We start from the raw sequence: 16640 nt of genomic DNA, 5'->3' as shown, positions 1-16640 counted from the left end.
ATTTCTTTCTATTTTTAGTAGAGATGGGGTCTCCCTCATGCTCAGGCTGGTTTTGAGTGATCCGCCTGCCTCGGCCTCCCAGAGTGCTAGGATTACAGGCCTGAGCCACCTCGTCCGGCCTGTTTCTAAAATATTAAGGGGGTACAGATGTTTTTGATATATGGCTTGAGATCGGGCTATAAATGTGCCCATCACCTAGATAGCGTTCACTGTGCCCACTAGGTGGGTTTTGCCCTTCCCCTCCTCCTCCTCCCCCTGCTTGATTTCCAATGACTTTTACTTTCCTCTGTGCACTTGTGTGCCCATCGGTTAGTTCCAATTTATTAAAGAGTACATGTGGTGTTTGTTTTTCCATTCTTGAGATATTTCAATTAAGATAATAGTCTCCAGTTCCTTCCAAATTTCTGCAAAAGGCATTAATTCATCCTTTCTTACAGCTGAGTAGTACACCATGGTATACTATCCCACATTTTGTTAATCCACTCATGGATTGATGGTCATTTAAGTTGATTCCAGATCTTTGCTATTGTGAATTGTGCTGCAATAAGCATTCAAGTGCTGGTGTCTTTTTGATAAAACTGCTCCTTTTCCTTTGGGTAGATAACCAGTAGTAGGATTGCTGGATCAAATAGTAGGTCTACTTTTAGTTCTTTAAGAAATCTCCATACTGTTTTCCATAGGGGTTGTACTAATTTGCAGTCCCACCAACAGTGTATAAGCATTCCTTTCCCTCTGCATCCACAACAGCATCTATTGTTTTTGGACTTTTTTTTTTTTTTTTTTTTTTTTTTGCGACAGAGTCTCACTTTGTTGTCCAGGCTAGAGTGAGTGCCGTGGCGTCAGCCTAGCTCACAGCAACCTCAAACTCCTGGGCTTGAGTGATCCTTCTGCCTCAGCCTCCCGAGTAGCTGGGACTACAGGCATGCGCCACCATGCCCGGCTAATTTTTTATATATATATCAGTTGGCCAATTAATTTCTTTCTATTTATAGTAGAGACGGGGTCTCGCTCTTGCTCAGGCTGGTTTTGAACTCCTGACCTTGAGCAATCCGCCCGCCTCGGCCTCCCAAGAGCTAGGATTACAGGCGTGAGCCACAGCGCCCGGCCTTGTTTTTGGACTTTTTAATAAAAGCCATTCTAGTCTCATTGTGATTTTAACTTTATATCTGGGTTCTCTGTTCTGTTCCATTGGTCTATGTCTCTAGTTTTGTACCAATACCAAGCTGTTTTGGTTACTATAGCTTTGCAGTGTAGTTTGAAGTCTAGTAATGTGATGCCTCCAGCTTTGTTCTTTTTGCTTAGGATTGCTTTGATGTTTTGGATTCTTTTCTGGTTCCAAATGATGTGTAGAATTATTTTTCCTAGATCTGTGAAACATGCCGTTGGTATTTGATGGAGATTGCATTGAATCTCTAAATCACTTTGGGTAGTATGGATATTTTAACAATATTAATTTTACTGATCCATGAGCATGGTATGTTTCTCCATTTGCTTGTGTCATCCACAATTTCTTTCCTCCATGTTTCGTAGTTCTGGTAGAGATCTTTCGCCTCCTTGGTTAAGTATATTCCTAGGTATTTTATTTTCTTTGTAGCTGTTGTGAATAGTATTGAGTCTCTGATTTGACTCTCAGCTTGACTGTTACTGGTATGTAGAAATGCTACTGATTTGTGTTGCATACAGGATTTGAGCCTAGGCAGTCTGGCTCCAAATCACACTCAAAATCACAACACCACACAGCCTCTCCCTTATGCCTTTTATAGGCTCTCTAGAGCAGTGATTTTCAGACTGCCGGTTGTGTGACCAGTTAGTGGGTCATGAAACCAATTTTGAAGGTTCTGAGAAGCATTTTTTAAACTGAAATAGTACAGAACAGAAGAAGACAGCAGAGTGTATCAGAGTTAATATGGGAAAGTCATTTCGTGAAGCTTTTGTTTCAAGTTTACATGCTGGTGTGCCTTTCTCTTTCTCTCTCTCTCTCTCTCTCTCTCTCTCTCTCTCTCTCTCTCTCTCTCTCTCTCTTACTGTGAGTCACAGTCAGAAAACTTTGAAAGCCATCGCCCTAAAGTCAGAGAGAGCCAGGATCTAAAGAAACCTATATAGGGGCACTTTGTATATGGGGTTTCCTAGAGGGATTTTGGTTGGCATGGAAACCCTTCAAGTGGGAGAGATACAGCTTGGTGCTGTGGGAGGGGAGCCTGTCCCCTCCCTCCCTCCTTTCCCCTCCTCCGTCTTTCCCTCCCTCCCCCCATCTCTCTGTCTCTATCACACACACACACACACACACACACACACACACACACACACACAATGCCCATGCAGCAACTTCATTTAGTGTACGAAAGCTAAAGAGCAGGGGAACTTGCTCAAGGACTTTGATTGCTGATGGGAAATCAAGCTGGTTGCTGCAGACCGTAGCTCTCACAGTGTGAACCCACCTGCATCAGAATCACCAGGGATGTTTGTTAAAAATACAGATTCCTAGGTCCCTGTCCCCAACCTACTGAATGGGGATCACTAAGGCTGGGCCCAGGAATCTGCATTCCAACAAGCACCTTTACACACGGTACTGTAGTGTGCGTACCCCGAGAGCTAGAACCAGGCCATCCTCACCTTTCTCTGAAGATAGAGACAGACCCCCAGTCTCCCCCAGCCCTTCTGCAAACCCGGGGAGGCATGTGGACATCCCTAATTGAGAAGGGAAGTTCCATTCAAGAATTCTAGGGATGGACTAGTCTATGGGATCATCTAGACATGGAGACAGTGATGTCTGGCCTCTTAGGGTACAAGGACCCCTTTGAGAACCTGGGAATATCTATGGGTCTACTACCCAGGAAAAGGCACATTGGTATTTCTATCAGGGAAATAACTCCAACAGACAGGCCTCCAAATTCCCACTCAACATTTCAGGATTCTTCCTTCCTAGGGAAATGCAGCTCTCTCCACATCTTCCTCCCTCACAAGTCCTCCCTCCCCCTGCCCCTCAGGGCTACCCACAGCCCCCCAACACCAACACTTACTAACCCCAGGTTCCTGGACCCCCTCCAGCTCTTCCTAACTCCTGTCCACCTTGGCAAACTGAGTCTTTATTAAACTCACCTCAAATTACCCAGTTTGGGTGTGGTATTTGTTTCCTCCAAGACCCTGATGGGTATATTCATATTCGTATTCATATTAATTATATAAAATACACATATTACATATGTTAACTATGTATAATATGTTATATATAACATTATCATTACATTATAAACCTATGGCCATGGACCCTGTGTGAGGGCTAACCAATGTCACTGCACAGTTCCTAGCAGATATCCATGTGTTTGTTCCGTGGAGAAAGAAACATCTTGCTGCTTTGCCCAAGACATACCATCCTAATATATTCAAGGAGAGGCTCATCCCTTGCTTAGGGTCAATTAAGGTCATTTGGGGTAGCCCAAAGCCCCAGGAGGCTGCAGAAGGATTTGAATTTGAATCAACAACTTCTGCTTTCCCGTAGGTTCTACACAGGGAACAGGACATCCCTTTCAAAGCTGGAAAGGGGCCGGGCTCGGTGGCTCACACCTGTAATCCTAGCACTCGGGAAGGCTGAGGTGGGGGGATCGCTCAAGGTCAGGAGTTCAAAACCAGTCTGAGCAAGAGCAAGACCCTGTCTCTACTAAAAACAGAAGGAAATTAATTGGCCAACTAAAAATATATATATATAAAAATTAGCTGGACAAGGTGGCGCATGCCTGTAGTCCCAGCTACTCAGGAAGCTGAGGCAGAAGGATGGCTTGAGCCCAGGAGTTTGAGGTTGCTGTGAGCTAGGCTGATGCCATGGCACTCACTCTAGCCTGGGCAACAGAGTGAGACTCTGTCTCAAAAAAAAAAAAAAAAAAAAAAAGCTGGAAAGGAAGTCGGGGAGCCTGAGACACACCCTGTGCCCTCACCTGTCCCCAGACATGGAAAGAGGCCCAGGGCTTCAGGGACACAGGCGGTCCAAGGGCAAAGCCTCGCATCTTCAGCCAGGGGCTGAGAGCAGTGTGGGAAACGCCAAAATCCCGCTTGAACGCTGACATCTAGACTAAAAGCGTGGACAAAGCGCTGCAGCCACTTTCTACCTCTTGGGTCCTGAAATTCCCGTCTTGTTGAGATAGATGGGAAAGCCTCTGAGGAGGCACAAGTCGCCCCTGACCGGGGCGGTTCTAGCAGACACCTGTCACACAGAGCTTTGCACGTGGCCCCAAGGTTTCCGGAGCCTCTGAAGCTGCGGGCAGCTCGCTCAGAGGAGCAGGGGCCTGCACTAGAAAGCGTGGATTGTGAAGCCGGCTCTGCCATTTCCTGCGTGACCTGGACAAGTGACTTCACTTCTGTAAGCCTCAAATCAAGGTTAATGGAGATCCTGTTGTCCCTGGCTGCAGCCCGGGGTGGCTGTGGAGGCTGGATAAGGTAACTGTGGGAAGTGTTGCACCGTGCCTGGCACACAGGCCACTCAATAAAGTGGGGCTGTCGTCACGATATACTGACACTAAGGCCCGGAGGGGACGGGCTCTGGCCAGGGCTGTGTGGAAGGGAGGCGGAGCCGGGGCTGGGCCTAGACTTCCGGACTGCAGCTTGGTGCTCCACGCGTAACCTTGGTGGTGGCAGTGCCCCGTGCCCGGCCAACAGTGCCCAGCAACACTTACTACAGAGCCTTGCAGACGCCAAGGCAGGGCACCAGCTGCTCCACGCCGATGTCACCCACGGAGTTGTAGTCCAGCTGCAAGGCCACAGGCCGCCGGAGGTGCTGCAGCACAAAGGCCAGGGCAGCACACTCAGCCGGGCCCACGCTGCAGAACGTCAGCTTGAGGTGCCCCACGTCCAGCCGGCGCACAGCCTTGCGTGCCAGCCGCTCTTCCTGCATCTCGTACAGGCTCCGGATGAGCCAGACGAAGCCGGGCAGGGCGTGCATGCTCTTGGCCTCACCCGGCACGGCTGGCGGGATGGAGTGGAAGTGCTTGCGGAGGCTGCGGGCCAGGCACCAGCGGGCACAGGCCTGGCGCCGGAGCAGGGCCGTCTCGGACACCTGGCACACAGCCAGCAGGCCTCGGTGCTGCCGGGACAACAGCCCTGCCAGGAAGGCTGCCGTGATCTGAAGGTTGTGTGGCTCGGCCTTCTGCAGCAAAGCCTCCACACCGTCCTCCTGGCGCCCCGAGCCCTGGACACACAGCACGGGCAGCAGCCTGGCCAGCGGTGAGCTGCCCGGCCTGCGGCAGTTGAAAAGGTGTCTGAGTGAGGCTGGCGGCGTGTCAGGGCTGAGCGCCAGGTAGAGCGCAGCAAAAAAGCACTGGAAGGTGATGTGCAGGAACTCCAGGTTCGCCGAGCTCCCAGGCGCGACACTCTGGGCACGCACCAGGAAGCCGAGAGCAATGTCGTCAGAGTCGACCCGTGCTGCCTGCAGCTGCTGCGCTGAGAACACGTAGCAGCACGTGCCCAGGCCCCAGAGGGCCAGCCAGCCGAGGCGCAGGAGGGTGGGCAGCCTGCCTCGAAGGAGGCCGGGGTCCAGACCGCGGGAGGCTGCGTCTGGCGGGGAGGCGCGCAGCAGGAAATGCTGCAGGATCAGCAGGTACATATCCGTGGTGGTCTTCGGGGAGCCCCCTTCCTGCAGCAATAGTTCCTGGTGGCACTTGGACACCATCCACGAGAAGACGGGAAGGTGGCACAAACCGTGCAGGGCTGAGGTCGCCCGGAGCAGGCGGATGAGGCGTTCGGCCACGCCAGGCTCACGGTGGCACCTCCTCAGGTACAGCTCGATGCCTTCCTGCGAGAAGCCCTTGAGGCTGAACTCCGTGCGGACGTACTTCCTGAGGAACGCCGACACGGCCGCCGGGCGGCTGGTCAGCACCTTGCGGGCGCCCTTGAGCAGGTTGCCCTGCAGGAGGTTGAAGAGCAGGCTCTGCACAGATGTGGGGTCGGTTGGCGAGCAGTGACGTTCGCCGTCCGTGAACCTGAACCTGAACTCATCAAAGCCATCAAAGGTTAACAGGACGCGGTCCGGGTGGTCAAGGAGGAACTGGAAGATGTCCTGCCCGCCAGCGTCCGGCCAACAGCAGTGTTCGAAGAGCAGCGTCTGCACGGACAGCGGCCTGGCCACACACTGCAGCTGCCGGCAGCTGAACGGGAAGACGAAGAGGAATTCCTGGAAGTGCCGCCCCGCGGCCCACAGCGAGTGCAGCCGCTGCAGGAGCGTGCTCTTGCCGCTGCCCGCCTCGCCCACCACCAGCACGGTGTCCGCGTCCTCGTTGAGCCGGCTGTGGGTGCCGAAGAGCTCCTCCAGGCCCAGGGTGGCCGGGCTCGTGGCGGGGAGGCCGGCCACGCCCAGCTCCGCCCGCAGCTCCAGCGTGTTCTCCGTGTATATGTCCTCCAGGCAGAGCGTCTCCGCCCCGTCGTAGGTGCTGAGGAAGCGAGACTGAGCGGAAACCGTGGTCCTCAGCTTGGACGCGTACTTCTTACACGCGGCAGCTGGAAGGCAGAGGAAGAGGCAAGTGAGGGTGGAGATGGGCCCTGGCCAGAGGGTGGGCTGCGGCGGGGGAGGGTGCCGCTACTGATGGCACAGGACGGCCAGCGGGTGGCCACCCGTCTCCTCCGCTCGCGAGCTTCAGACTTCGAGGACAGTCACAGAACCTTCCTAAGCCTCAGTTTCTGCCTTGTAAGGTGGGAGAAATGGCGGTCACTGCCTTAGAGAGTTTTCACACGGAGCAACAAAGACAGCGCACGTCAAGTGCTTAGCACGGCGTCCAACACAAAGCAAGTGCTCGGGAGACGCCAGCCGACACCAGGAAGGGTGCAGAGACCAGACGGGCTGGGGCCAGAAGACCTGCGCCCCGATGTCTGTCCCGCTGTATGGCCTCAGTGCCCCTAGTCAAGTCCCTCCACCTCTCAGCCTTAGTTGCCTTTTGCTAAAGAAACACAGAAGGCCACGCAGTTGCTGGGGTCAGACACGCCTAGTTGAAGCCTGGGTCCACTACTAACTTGGAGAAGCCACTTAGTTTTTCTGAGCTTCACTTGTCTTGTCTGTAAAAATGGGGACAATCCACACCTCAAAGGGCTGTTTCAGGAGGCAATGAGATAAAAATAGAGTTTAGAAGAATATGTGACACTTGGTAAACTCTCAAGAACTGGCGTTTATTATCACTGTCAGTGAGTGTGGCTCCCCAAAGATGTCCACGTCCCGATCCTCAGGACCTGTGACTGTGCTGCCTGACACGGCAACAGGGCCCTGCAGACGTGATTAATCCAAGACCTTGAGCTGAGGAGACAGTCTTGCATTACCCAGTGGGCCTGGCAACAGAAGCCTCAGGGTCGCCAGGGTGCCCTGGCCAAGCCCTCGGACAAGCCCCTGCGGTCCTGCCTCCACCTCCCCGCGCTGCTCACGCACCCCGTGCAGGGGCAGTCCTCGTGCACAGGGTGTGCCCAGAGGGCTGCTGCTCTTCCTTCGTCATCCTGAAACCAACAGGAGCAAACCACTTCCGGTGACAGGGGCTAGTTCCCCCTTCCAGAAATGGGGAAGTGCTGGTCCAGAGACCCAGGCTGGTGGGACCTCGGCACAGCTCACCCCATCACAGCCTCACTGCCCCAACCAAATGCCGGCCTATTTATCTCCAACCCAAAGGCTACAGAGAGCTCTTTGCTCACTGAGGAGTATCCATAGAGTCACACAGTGGGCATGCTCTGCGTTTATGCCTCCTCTTTTGTTTCCAGAGCGAATGATCACTGTTGCTCCTTCCGCCCTCTGGATATACCAAGAGCACCGAACAGAGACCACAGATACAGATCTTCCTCTCCAATACATATCAAATATATATCTTTTTCTTCCAACCTGATTCCCATGCAGGTTTTCCAGCCACTACCAATGATATCAAAATCCTCCAGAAAAAAAGAAACTCTCATTTTCAAGAGAAATTAACATGTCACTTGTCACCTTTAGAAGCAAAAGGAATCTTGCATCCTGGCATGGTGTTACAGTGCCTGAACAGCCAGCTATTGATGATATCAACAGCAAATATTAACCGAGGGCTGAGCGGGGCACCGTGCTGGGTGCTGTGTACACCCGTGTCGTGCACTGATGTCCGCGTCCTGTTCTCCAATGAGCTGCTGCACACCTGGGTTCCAAGCACAGGCCGCCAGCCCTCCCTCCCCGAGGCTTGCTCGCTGCCCAGAGGGTAGCACCCCAGGGTGACAAGCCCATCGGCCAGCACCGTCACAGCTCAGGGGCTTCAGTGTCAATGAGCTTTCCCTACAGTAATGTGGGAACAAGCTTTAAAAAGTGTCAGGGTGGCACCTCTCTTTCCAACTGACAATTGCTTCTCCCAAGAAAAGAGAAAGTGTAGGTGGGGACAGTTTACTATCAGACCCATCTTCCCCTACCTCATCTCTTAACCTCCTGGCCCATTTTCCACAGCTATAAGGTGGAAAAAACATACCTGCTTCTCGGGGTTTTACAAAGGGCAGATATTGTCCATAAAGCACTTGGCAGGAACCCGGGTGTGTGCTTGGAACCCGGGTGTGCAGCAGCTCATTGGAGAACAGGACGCGGACATCAGTGCACGACACCGGTGTGCACAGCACCCAGCACGGTGCCCCGCTCAGCCCTCGGTTAATATTTGCTGTTGATATCATCAATAGCTGGCTGTTCAGGCACTGTAACATCATGCCAGGATGCAAGATTCCTTTTGCTTCTAAAGGTGACAAGTGAGATGTTAATTTCTCTTGAAAATGAGAGTTTCTTTTTTTCTGGAGGATTTTGATATCATTGGTAATGGCTGGAAAACCTGCATGGGAATCAGGTTGGAAGAAAAAGATATATATTTGATATGTATTGGAGAGGAAGATCTGTATCTGTGGTCTCTGTTCGGTGCTCTTGGTATATCCAGAGGGCGGAAGGAGCAACAGTGATCATTCGCTCTGGGAACAAAAGAGGAGACATAAACGCAGAGCATGCCCACTGTGTGTGTGCTTGGCATGTTCAAGCTGTGCTGGCCAAGCCCCCCCATTCCTGAGCTTGGTTGGTAACCGTGAGTGCCAGGGGAGGACCACATTATCTAAATCCACTTGGTTCTTGCATTTCTGACTGTGAGTAGATAAATTTCAGAGATAAAGCGATACTAGCCTTATCTCAAAAATATATCCACATCTTTCTGGGACAGATAATGAGAGTTTGGCTAGTAGGAAACACCGTCAGTTAGCCCTCAACAGCTCCAGTTATCACTACACAGTGTGGGAAGTAACGAAAACTACTGGATAACACTACACACTTCTACCCTTTTAATCTTCCCGAAAGCCCAGTGAGATGCATGATAATGTTAGCCTTCAAATGAGGAAACTGAGTCTTAGGGAGGCTTGGCAGCCAGTACTTGGAACACTAAGTGACGTGTATTTTGCCCGTAACCGCGAATCTGCACTGACTTTCTTCCCCTTTTCATGCACTGAGAACAGATACTTGCCTTCCAAAGGCGGGGCCACCGGGACCGGTAGTTCCTGAACACGTTGTAGAAGGAAGGCAGCCAATCCATTTGTCTTCACTGTGGCAAGATCAAGCAGCCTTCTTGCCTGTGGGAAAGGCAAAAGCCGTTATTTTTCCAGAAAGGCTGATGGAGCGTTGTGGGGAGGTTCCTACTGATTACTGTTGATGCACGTTCGTGGGCACCTCTCTTCCACCAGAATAAAAGGCTAGAGAAGCAACCAAACAACCACATGAGTTTAACAAGTTAAATGCATCCAATCTGGTTCCCTTGCAAAACCCAGTAAAAGAGTGAATAGCTAAACAATAAACAAAACAAAACAAAATAAAGACATAAACCTACAAAGATGGGGAAATTTATTCCAGAAGCTATAAATCATTTGGAAGAGAAGTGATTTCATCAAATCTCATAGCTTGAATGCTTGACTAGCATCTCTGCTCAAGACTCTCACATTTTCATCTCCAGCCTGAGTGGCTCCTGAGCCTTGGATTTGCACAGCCAACTGCCCACCTTTTGTCTCTACTCAAATGTTTCATAAACACCTCCAACTTCACATACCCAAAACTAAACTTCTTATCTACCCACATAGATGCCAAACCTGCAGCCTTCCTCATCTCAGCTTAGTTAACTTCATCCTTCCACTTGCTCAGCTCCAAGGTTTTGGAGTCACCCTTGAAACCTCCCCTTGGCAATCCGTCAGCAACCCTGTTGGCGCCACCTTCAAAGTATGTCTGGAAGGGCACTTCCCAACAGAAATACAATGCAAGTGCCAATGCACACCACCTGTGCAATTTCAAATCTTTTAACAGCCACATTTTTAAAAGTAAAAAGAAATAAGATGAAACTAATTTTAATCATATATTCTATTTAACTCAAGATACCTAAAATATTACCATTTCTGCATGTAATCAATATTAAAAATTCACAACATGTGTCCCATTCTTTATTTCATATTAAGTCTTACAAATCTGATGTGTACCATGCACTCGTAGGAACTCGGTGTGGAGCCGGGTTTCAAGTGCTCAACAGCCACCTGTGGCCAGTGTCTGCAGACCAGACATACAGCTGTACTGCCTGCCTTTTCTCCACCAACTTCCTGATCCAAACCAGCATCACTGCTCACCTGGCAAACTTCAAAGGCCACCAAACTGGTCCCCTGCTTCTGTTCCTGCCTCCCCGGCCTATCCTCAATACCACAGCCAAAGTGTAATTCTTTACAAATAAAGGTCAGTCACACCAGTCCTGTTACAAACATCCTGGCAGCGTTCCCCAGTCCAACAGTAATCTGCAAGGCTCAAAACACACAAACTCCCTGTGTATAACCACCTGGGCCCAGGTTACTCCTCTGACCTCACCTCTTACCCCAGGAGCAGCCTGACCTCCTGCTTCCTACAAACACCAGGCATGCTCTCACCTCTGGGTCTTTGTCCTGGCTGTCCCCCGTGCCTGGAATCCCTTCCCCCAGCTACCCACACAGCTAATTCTGTGACCTTCTTCAAGTCTTTGCTCAAATTTCACCTTCTCAGTAAGAACTCTCTGACCATTCTATTTAAAATTGACATCATTTATCCCCTATCCCCTTCCCAAACTCTCAACTCCCAACCCCACCTTCCTTCCTTCCTCAGCACTCACCACGCTCTAACACACTCTGTGATTTGCTCCCTTTCGCTTACTGTCTCTCTCCCACCCCCGGAGTGTAAGCATCTCCAGGACAAGGATTTTTGTCTGTCCTGTTCACTGAGGTAGCCCCAACACCTAGAAGAGGGCCTGGCATGGACGAGACGCTCAAGGACTTGCTGAATGAATGAATGGCAATGGACTTAGAAGGCTCCTGAGAGCCAAATCCTAACCCCAAAATGGGAAAACTGAAAACCACACAATGTACATCCTAGAATCTGTAAAGGGCACTGGAACTCTCAGCGTCAGGTCCCTCTAGAAGTGACTAAGATAAAGAGGACTGAGTCAAAGAGGTTTATAAAACAGATCTCTGGTCTCCCTTCCCTAGTCCAAGCAACTAGCAACTGTCCCTGCATGCCAGGACAAAGTCTGGAGATTTATATTCTGCAAAGAGTAAAAGAGAGTCCCTGCACTGTGAGATACCAGATACAATTACAGAAGTGGTTGTCACACCCCAAACAGAGGGTGTAAATGACAAATGCAAAATAAATTCTGAATGCTTTCCCCCACCACCACCGCCACTCAGCCCTCTCACCCACTGGGCTCTCAGACCTCTGGCAGTCAGACTTTACCCCCAGGCAGGAGGCCTGTGGTCTACTCAGGATACTTCCTTAACCCAGGAGGAAAGATCTAAAGATATAAACATTTCCATTTTCTGAAGATATCTACAGCGAAATTCATGGTAGACAAGGTGCTGCATGATCAGGAAGTTTTAAGGTCCTCCATTTCAATAATGAGAAAGACAGCCAAATGCTCAAAGAAAGTATCTAATATGGAGGATGGAAACCAAACAAGTGGGAGAAGGGGAAAGCTACTTGTAGGATAAAAAGTTTATGTATGGTGAAAACCAACCAACCAACCAAACAAAGAAGCAAAAAAAAAAAAAAAACCCAACTATCACTCTGATCCTTAAGTAAAAGAAGATATTGCATCCATAAAACAATAACAAGACATTATAATAAAGGAACAGTAAAAAATAGCTCTTGCAAATTAAAAGCTTGATAGCAAAAATGAATTATTCAACAGTTTCAAGATATAGCTGAGACTATCATACAGAAAGTAGAGCAAAACGACACAGAAATGGAAAATAAAAGAAAATTAAGGATCAGTCAAGGAGTTCTAACATTCAAGTAATAGTAGTTTCATAAAAAGAGGAGAGAGAAAATACAAAGGAAAAAATCATCAAGAAACTAATCAAGAAAATTTCCCAGAATATAAAGATATGAGTTTCCATATTCTTAGGTGACCAGCGCAATAGAAGAACACCAAGGCACATAATTGTGAAATTTCAGAATGTTAGGAACTAAAATAAAATTTTATGAACTTCCAGAAAAAGTTATAAAATGGTTTTGGAATTCTTGGCAGCAATACTGAAAAGAGTAGATAATGGAATAAAAATGCTGAAGGAGAATGATGGCCAGCCCAGAATTTTATACCCAACCAAACTATCAATCCAGTATGAAAGAACTTTTAGACATGTAAGAGCTCAGAAATTTTAACTCCCATAGTCTCATTCTAAAGAATTAACTGTAGAATGTGATTTATCAAAATGGAGTAAACCAGGAAAGAGGAAGACATGGTATTTAGGATACTAGAGACTCAACACAAAGGACTATGAAGGGAAATTTCAGGATGATGGCTGTGTACTAGAAGCGGAGGGCAACCAGTTCAGACAGAATGGAGCAGTGACTCAAGACTCAGACATATCAAAGGCAGTTATCTCCTAGATGTCTGGGCAAGCCTGGCCCTAAACTTTACCTATATTTGGCTTGTCTTCACCTGGGACTAATATCATTCCTTTTCTCAACTCCTGCTGCCTCAGTCAGCTGAGGATATTCATTTCACCCCACCAGTGTGTTTGGCCTCAACCTATTCCTGGAAGCTAGAATAGCCTTTGGCATGCTCACAACCAAACGTACAGAGAAGCCCACTTGCTCTGACCATCTCCCTGCTGCACATCCAGCACGTGGCTCATATCGGCCCTGCCAGAGCCTCCCGTGGTAATGGGCCCTATATTTCCCCAGACTCATTCATGAACTTGCCAACTGACTTCCAGAAAGAGTCCTTATAAACTCCCAACGAAGGTACAGCCAGAAGGTACAGCCATGCCCAAGACTCTGTTCAGCTTCCCTGACTTGGGAGCCTTCATCTAAGAAGGGGCAATGGTGCCCCTTTTTTGCACAGCTATGTTTGGCTTGCTATTCAGTTTTTCAAAATAAAGTAAAACATTGTTTGAGGATTTATTTCGAAAGGTGCTAAAATGATAAAGAAGAGCAAAGGAATGATTAACACAAAAAGTCAGGTTAGTGCTTACCCCTAGTACTTACAACTGAAGGAGGGGCCAAGGTACGGGCAGCATCCTATTTCCTAACCTGGGTAATGGCAATGCGTTTACACCGTACACATGAAACGTATACACTCTTCTGTAGGCATGAGACATTTCCCAATTTAAATATGTTGAAGTTAATATCATGACAGGAGCTAAGCAATTTAGATTTCAGTCCGATACCTCAGCCCCATCAACTTTAGCAGTTGCGTGAGTCAGACAGACAGCTGGTATTACAGCTGGTGTTACAGCTTCAGGTTTCCTGACGACTGTTATGCCCAACTGAGCAAGTTTACCACACAAAGCCCCCACATTTTATGACAGAGAGAGAATAGCACAAGCTTTGGAGAAAAACAGGTCTGGATTCAAATCCTAGTTGTGCCACTCCCCATATGGGTGATTTGCGCAGTTTCTTCATGGTTGAGCAGCAGTGCAGTCAGCTCCACACCCTTGGAAGGACATAGTGGGGCTTAAATGAGATAACACAGGGAAAAGGCTGAGGACAGTGGCTGGTACGCAGCAGGCATCACTCAATAAATGGTAGCAATGGGTGTCTGGGGGATTTAGTCTTCAAATTGCATTTTGTTTCATTCCATGGTGTTTTGCAGTCCCCAGCCTACAATCAATGGCAACCACTTCTTTACGGGAAATTAAAAGTTTGATTGGGTTCATGTTAGTTGGGCATATCACAAGTGCTGCCCAAACGGAATCAGAAATTCAGCCACTAAGGGAAGGCCACCAAATCAGAGAATCATAAAATGCCAGTGCTCAAAGGAGGCTCAGAGAAAGCTGGATTCTAAAAACTTACACCTCAGCAGTGCAGTCCCTTTGTAACCTCCTGCCGTTCCCAGATCTGTTGCCCCATCGGCTCTGCCCACTCAGTTCGGTCCTAGCCTTCAGTGTTTGCTTTTACTGTCTATTCAGCCCTTTCTTAAGATTAATTCTCAGCCCCTTAAAATCCAGCCTTTCTTCTTTCCTGCTCTAAGCTGTTTATGGTTATAAATTTCTCTCTATTTTCTGCCTTAGCTGCATCCCATACATTTTGATAAGTAATATTCCCATTATTGTTCAGTTACGAATATTTTATGATTTCCATTATGATTTCTTCTTTGACCCATCAATTATCTCATTTTCCTCTCTTCACCAATCCAAATACTTCCTCTATTCAGGCCCTGTCTCCTTTGGGCTCTAGGGACATCACCGGGCCACACTCTTGAACCTTGATCAAAGATGACAAGACTCAACCTTGTAACATCTCAGCTGGGCTTATTGGACCCCATTAACAAATCATAAGAGGCATAAAGGTAGGTACATTGAGGAATATGTCTTCTGTAATTCCCTTGGAGCCAGGCTCAAGGAGTTGGTGCTCCTACCTTGGGTAAGGTTGTAGGTTTCATGTGCACTAATTAAAGGGGACCATATCATGTCTGTTCTGTAAATACTTAGCCGCATAAGCCAGCTTTAAAATCAGCCTTGAAGACACATTAATTTATTTCATCAGTCTTAACTTAGGCTTACCTAGACTCACTTGGACACCAAATATATTCTTTAAAAAATAGATGAAAATAAAAACTAAAAAGTTCCCCAACCTAGCCCATCCTAACACTGCAATGCAATTCCAATTTATTCATTCATTCAACAATTCATTTATTTCCTCAACAAGTATTTATCAAGTACCTACCATGTGCAAAGCACTCTGAACACAACAAACTTTAAGAAAGAGCCTGGCACATAGTAAGCACCTAATAGACTCTGGCCGAATAAATAAAAGAATGAACAAATGAATGATTAAGGAATGAATGAGTCAAAATCCTAGGTCCAGCACTGGCCCTCTCATTAACTACTGTGAAATTATTCAAACCACTTTCCTGGGCTCTAATTTCCCAATCTATAAAATGGGATGTTAATGAGGGTTCCACCTGCCGCACAGGAGCACCGAGGATCACTGTTTGGAAACAAAACAGGAGAGTTTCAAGAATACCCAGCAGATACTTTTCTGTCCTTGTGGTCTCTGTTGCATCATTACATTTTCAGGGGCAGTTATATGTAGCCCAACTCTGAACATACATGATCTAATGTAATTTCATATCAGAAATCCTAGGTGGACATTTAAACTATATTAGTGTATAATGTGCTATATTAATTATCAAATAGAGATTTAATGAATGATATGTTTTGATTTGTTGAGCTATTAATCTAAAACACAGCAACAAAGCGCACAAGCGCAGAGCATCATTATAACGGAAGTACTCGCCATGGGCGGTAATGTCAGCGGGTGTGCACCATGCGGCAGACACTGCTACGAGCATCACACAAATGAACTCACTGAATCCTCACAAGAACTTTATAGGATAGGTGCCAAAAGACTATTATCCATGTTTGACAGATGAGGATACTGAGGCAGGAGAGATTAAGGATGCAGAGGTTCCATAAGGAAGTGGGAGGTCACACAGAGCTGACTTTGAACCTGCATCATTCTAGGTCCAAAATCCAGGCCGTTGGCCACCACACCACACCTCTTCTCATCAGAAGTGGCGTGTTGCCAACAGTCAAGAGCAACTGTCACCTACCTTTTTAGGGGGAATCCCACGGACCGAGTTTCCCCCTTGTGACTTCACAAGGACAAATCAGTCTTGGTGACTAAGTTCCCCTTTCTGTGAATCCGTGATGCAGGGCGGAGTGCCTTACCCTCTGGGAGGACGTGAAGATCGGCAACCTGATTTCGTCACACTCGTACTGGCTGAGGAAGCCCCGCTCCCGCGCCAGGTCCAGCACGCCCTCCACATGCCTGTAGAGCCTCCTGACGATGACTGGCCGGTGACTCTGCAGGCCCCGGGCCGGGTGGAGTGAGCGGGGGTCCCAGCAGTCACGCGGCTCCGGGGTCTGGCTGTCGGCCTGGGCCTCCCTGATGGCCGCGATGAGCTTCTCACAGCCCCAAGCACCCTTGTTCCAGACGGTGTCCAAGAGGCGCCTGGCCGACTGGGAGAGAGGGTGGCGCAGGAGGCTGAGGCCCTCGTAGTCCTCCCAGGAGAGGACTTCCCAGGACAGCAGCCAGTCCAGGATGCTCTCAAAGCCTTCCAGGGACCCCGAGACCAGCAGCCCCACCAGCTGGCTTCTCTGTGCCTGAAAAGCCTCCTGCGAGCACATTTCACAAC

At 48.7% G+C, this 16640-nt stretch overlaps 1 protein-coding gene across 1 annotated transcript in view; it reads right to left on the bottom strand.

Moving 5' to 3' along the window:
• The window catches only part of NOD2 (nucleotide binding oligomerization domain containing 2), a 31527-nt gene extending 14887 nt beyond the window's left edge, over positions 1-16640 (bottom strand). Inside the window, exons 1-3 of the mRNA XM_075995623.1 lie at positions 16174-16640; positions 9465-9570; positions 4668-6483 (exon numbers count right to left, since the gene is read on the bottom strand). Of these exons, the coding sequence (XP_075851738.1) occupies positions 4668-6483; positions 9465-9570; positions 16174-16632 (2381 nt within the window). The 5' untranslated portion in view covers positions 16633-16640. The remainder of the gene's footprint in view (positions 1-4667; positions 6484-9464; positions 9571-16173) is intronic.

This window comes from Microcebus murinus, chromosome 20 (genome assembly GCF_040939455.1).
Source record: "Microcebus murinus isolate Inina chromosome 20, M.murinus_Inina_mat1.0, whole genome shotgun sequence".
Classification (NCBI taxonomy): Eukaryota; Metazoa; Chordata; class Mammalia; order Primates; family Cheirogaleidae; genus Microcebus; species Microcebus murinus.
The sequence above is the reverse complement of the archived record's forward strand: the minus strand, read 5'-3'. Positions and strand labels throughout refer to the sequence as shown.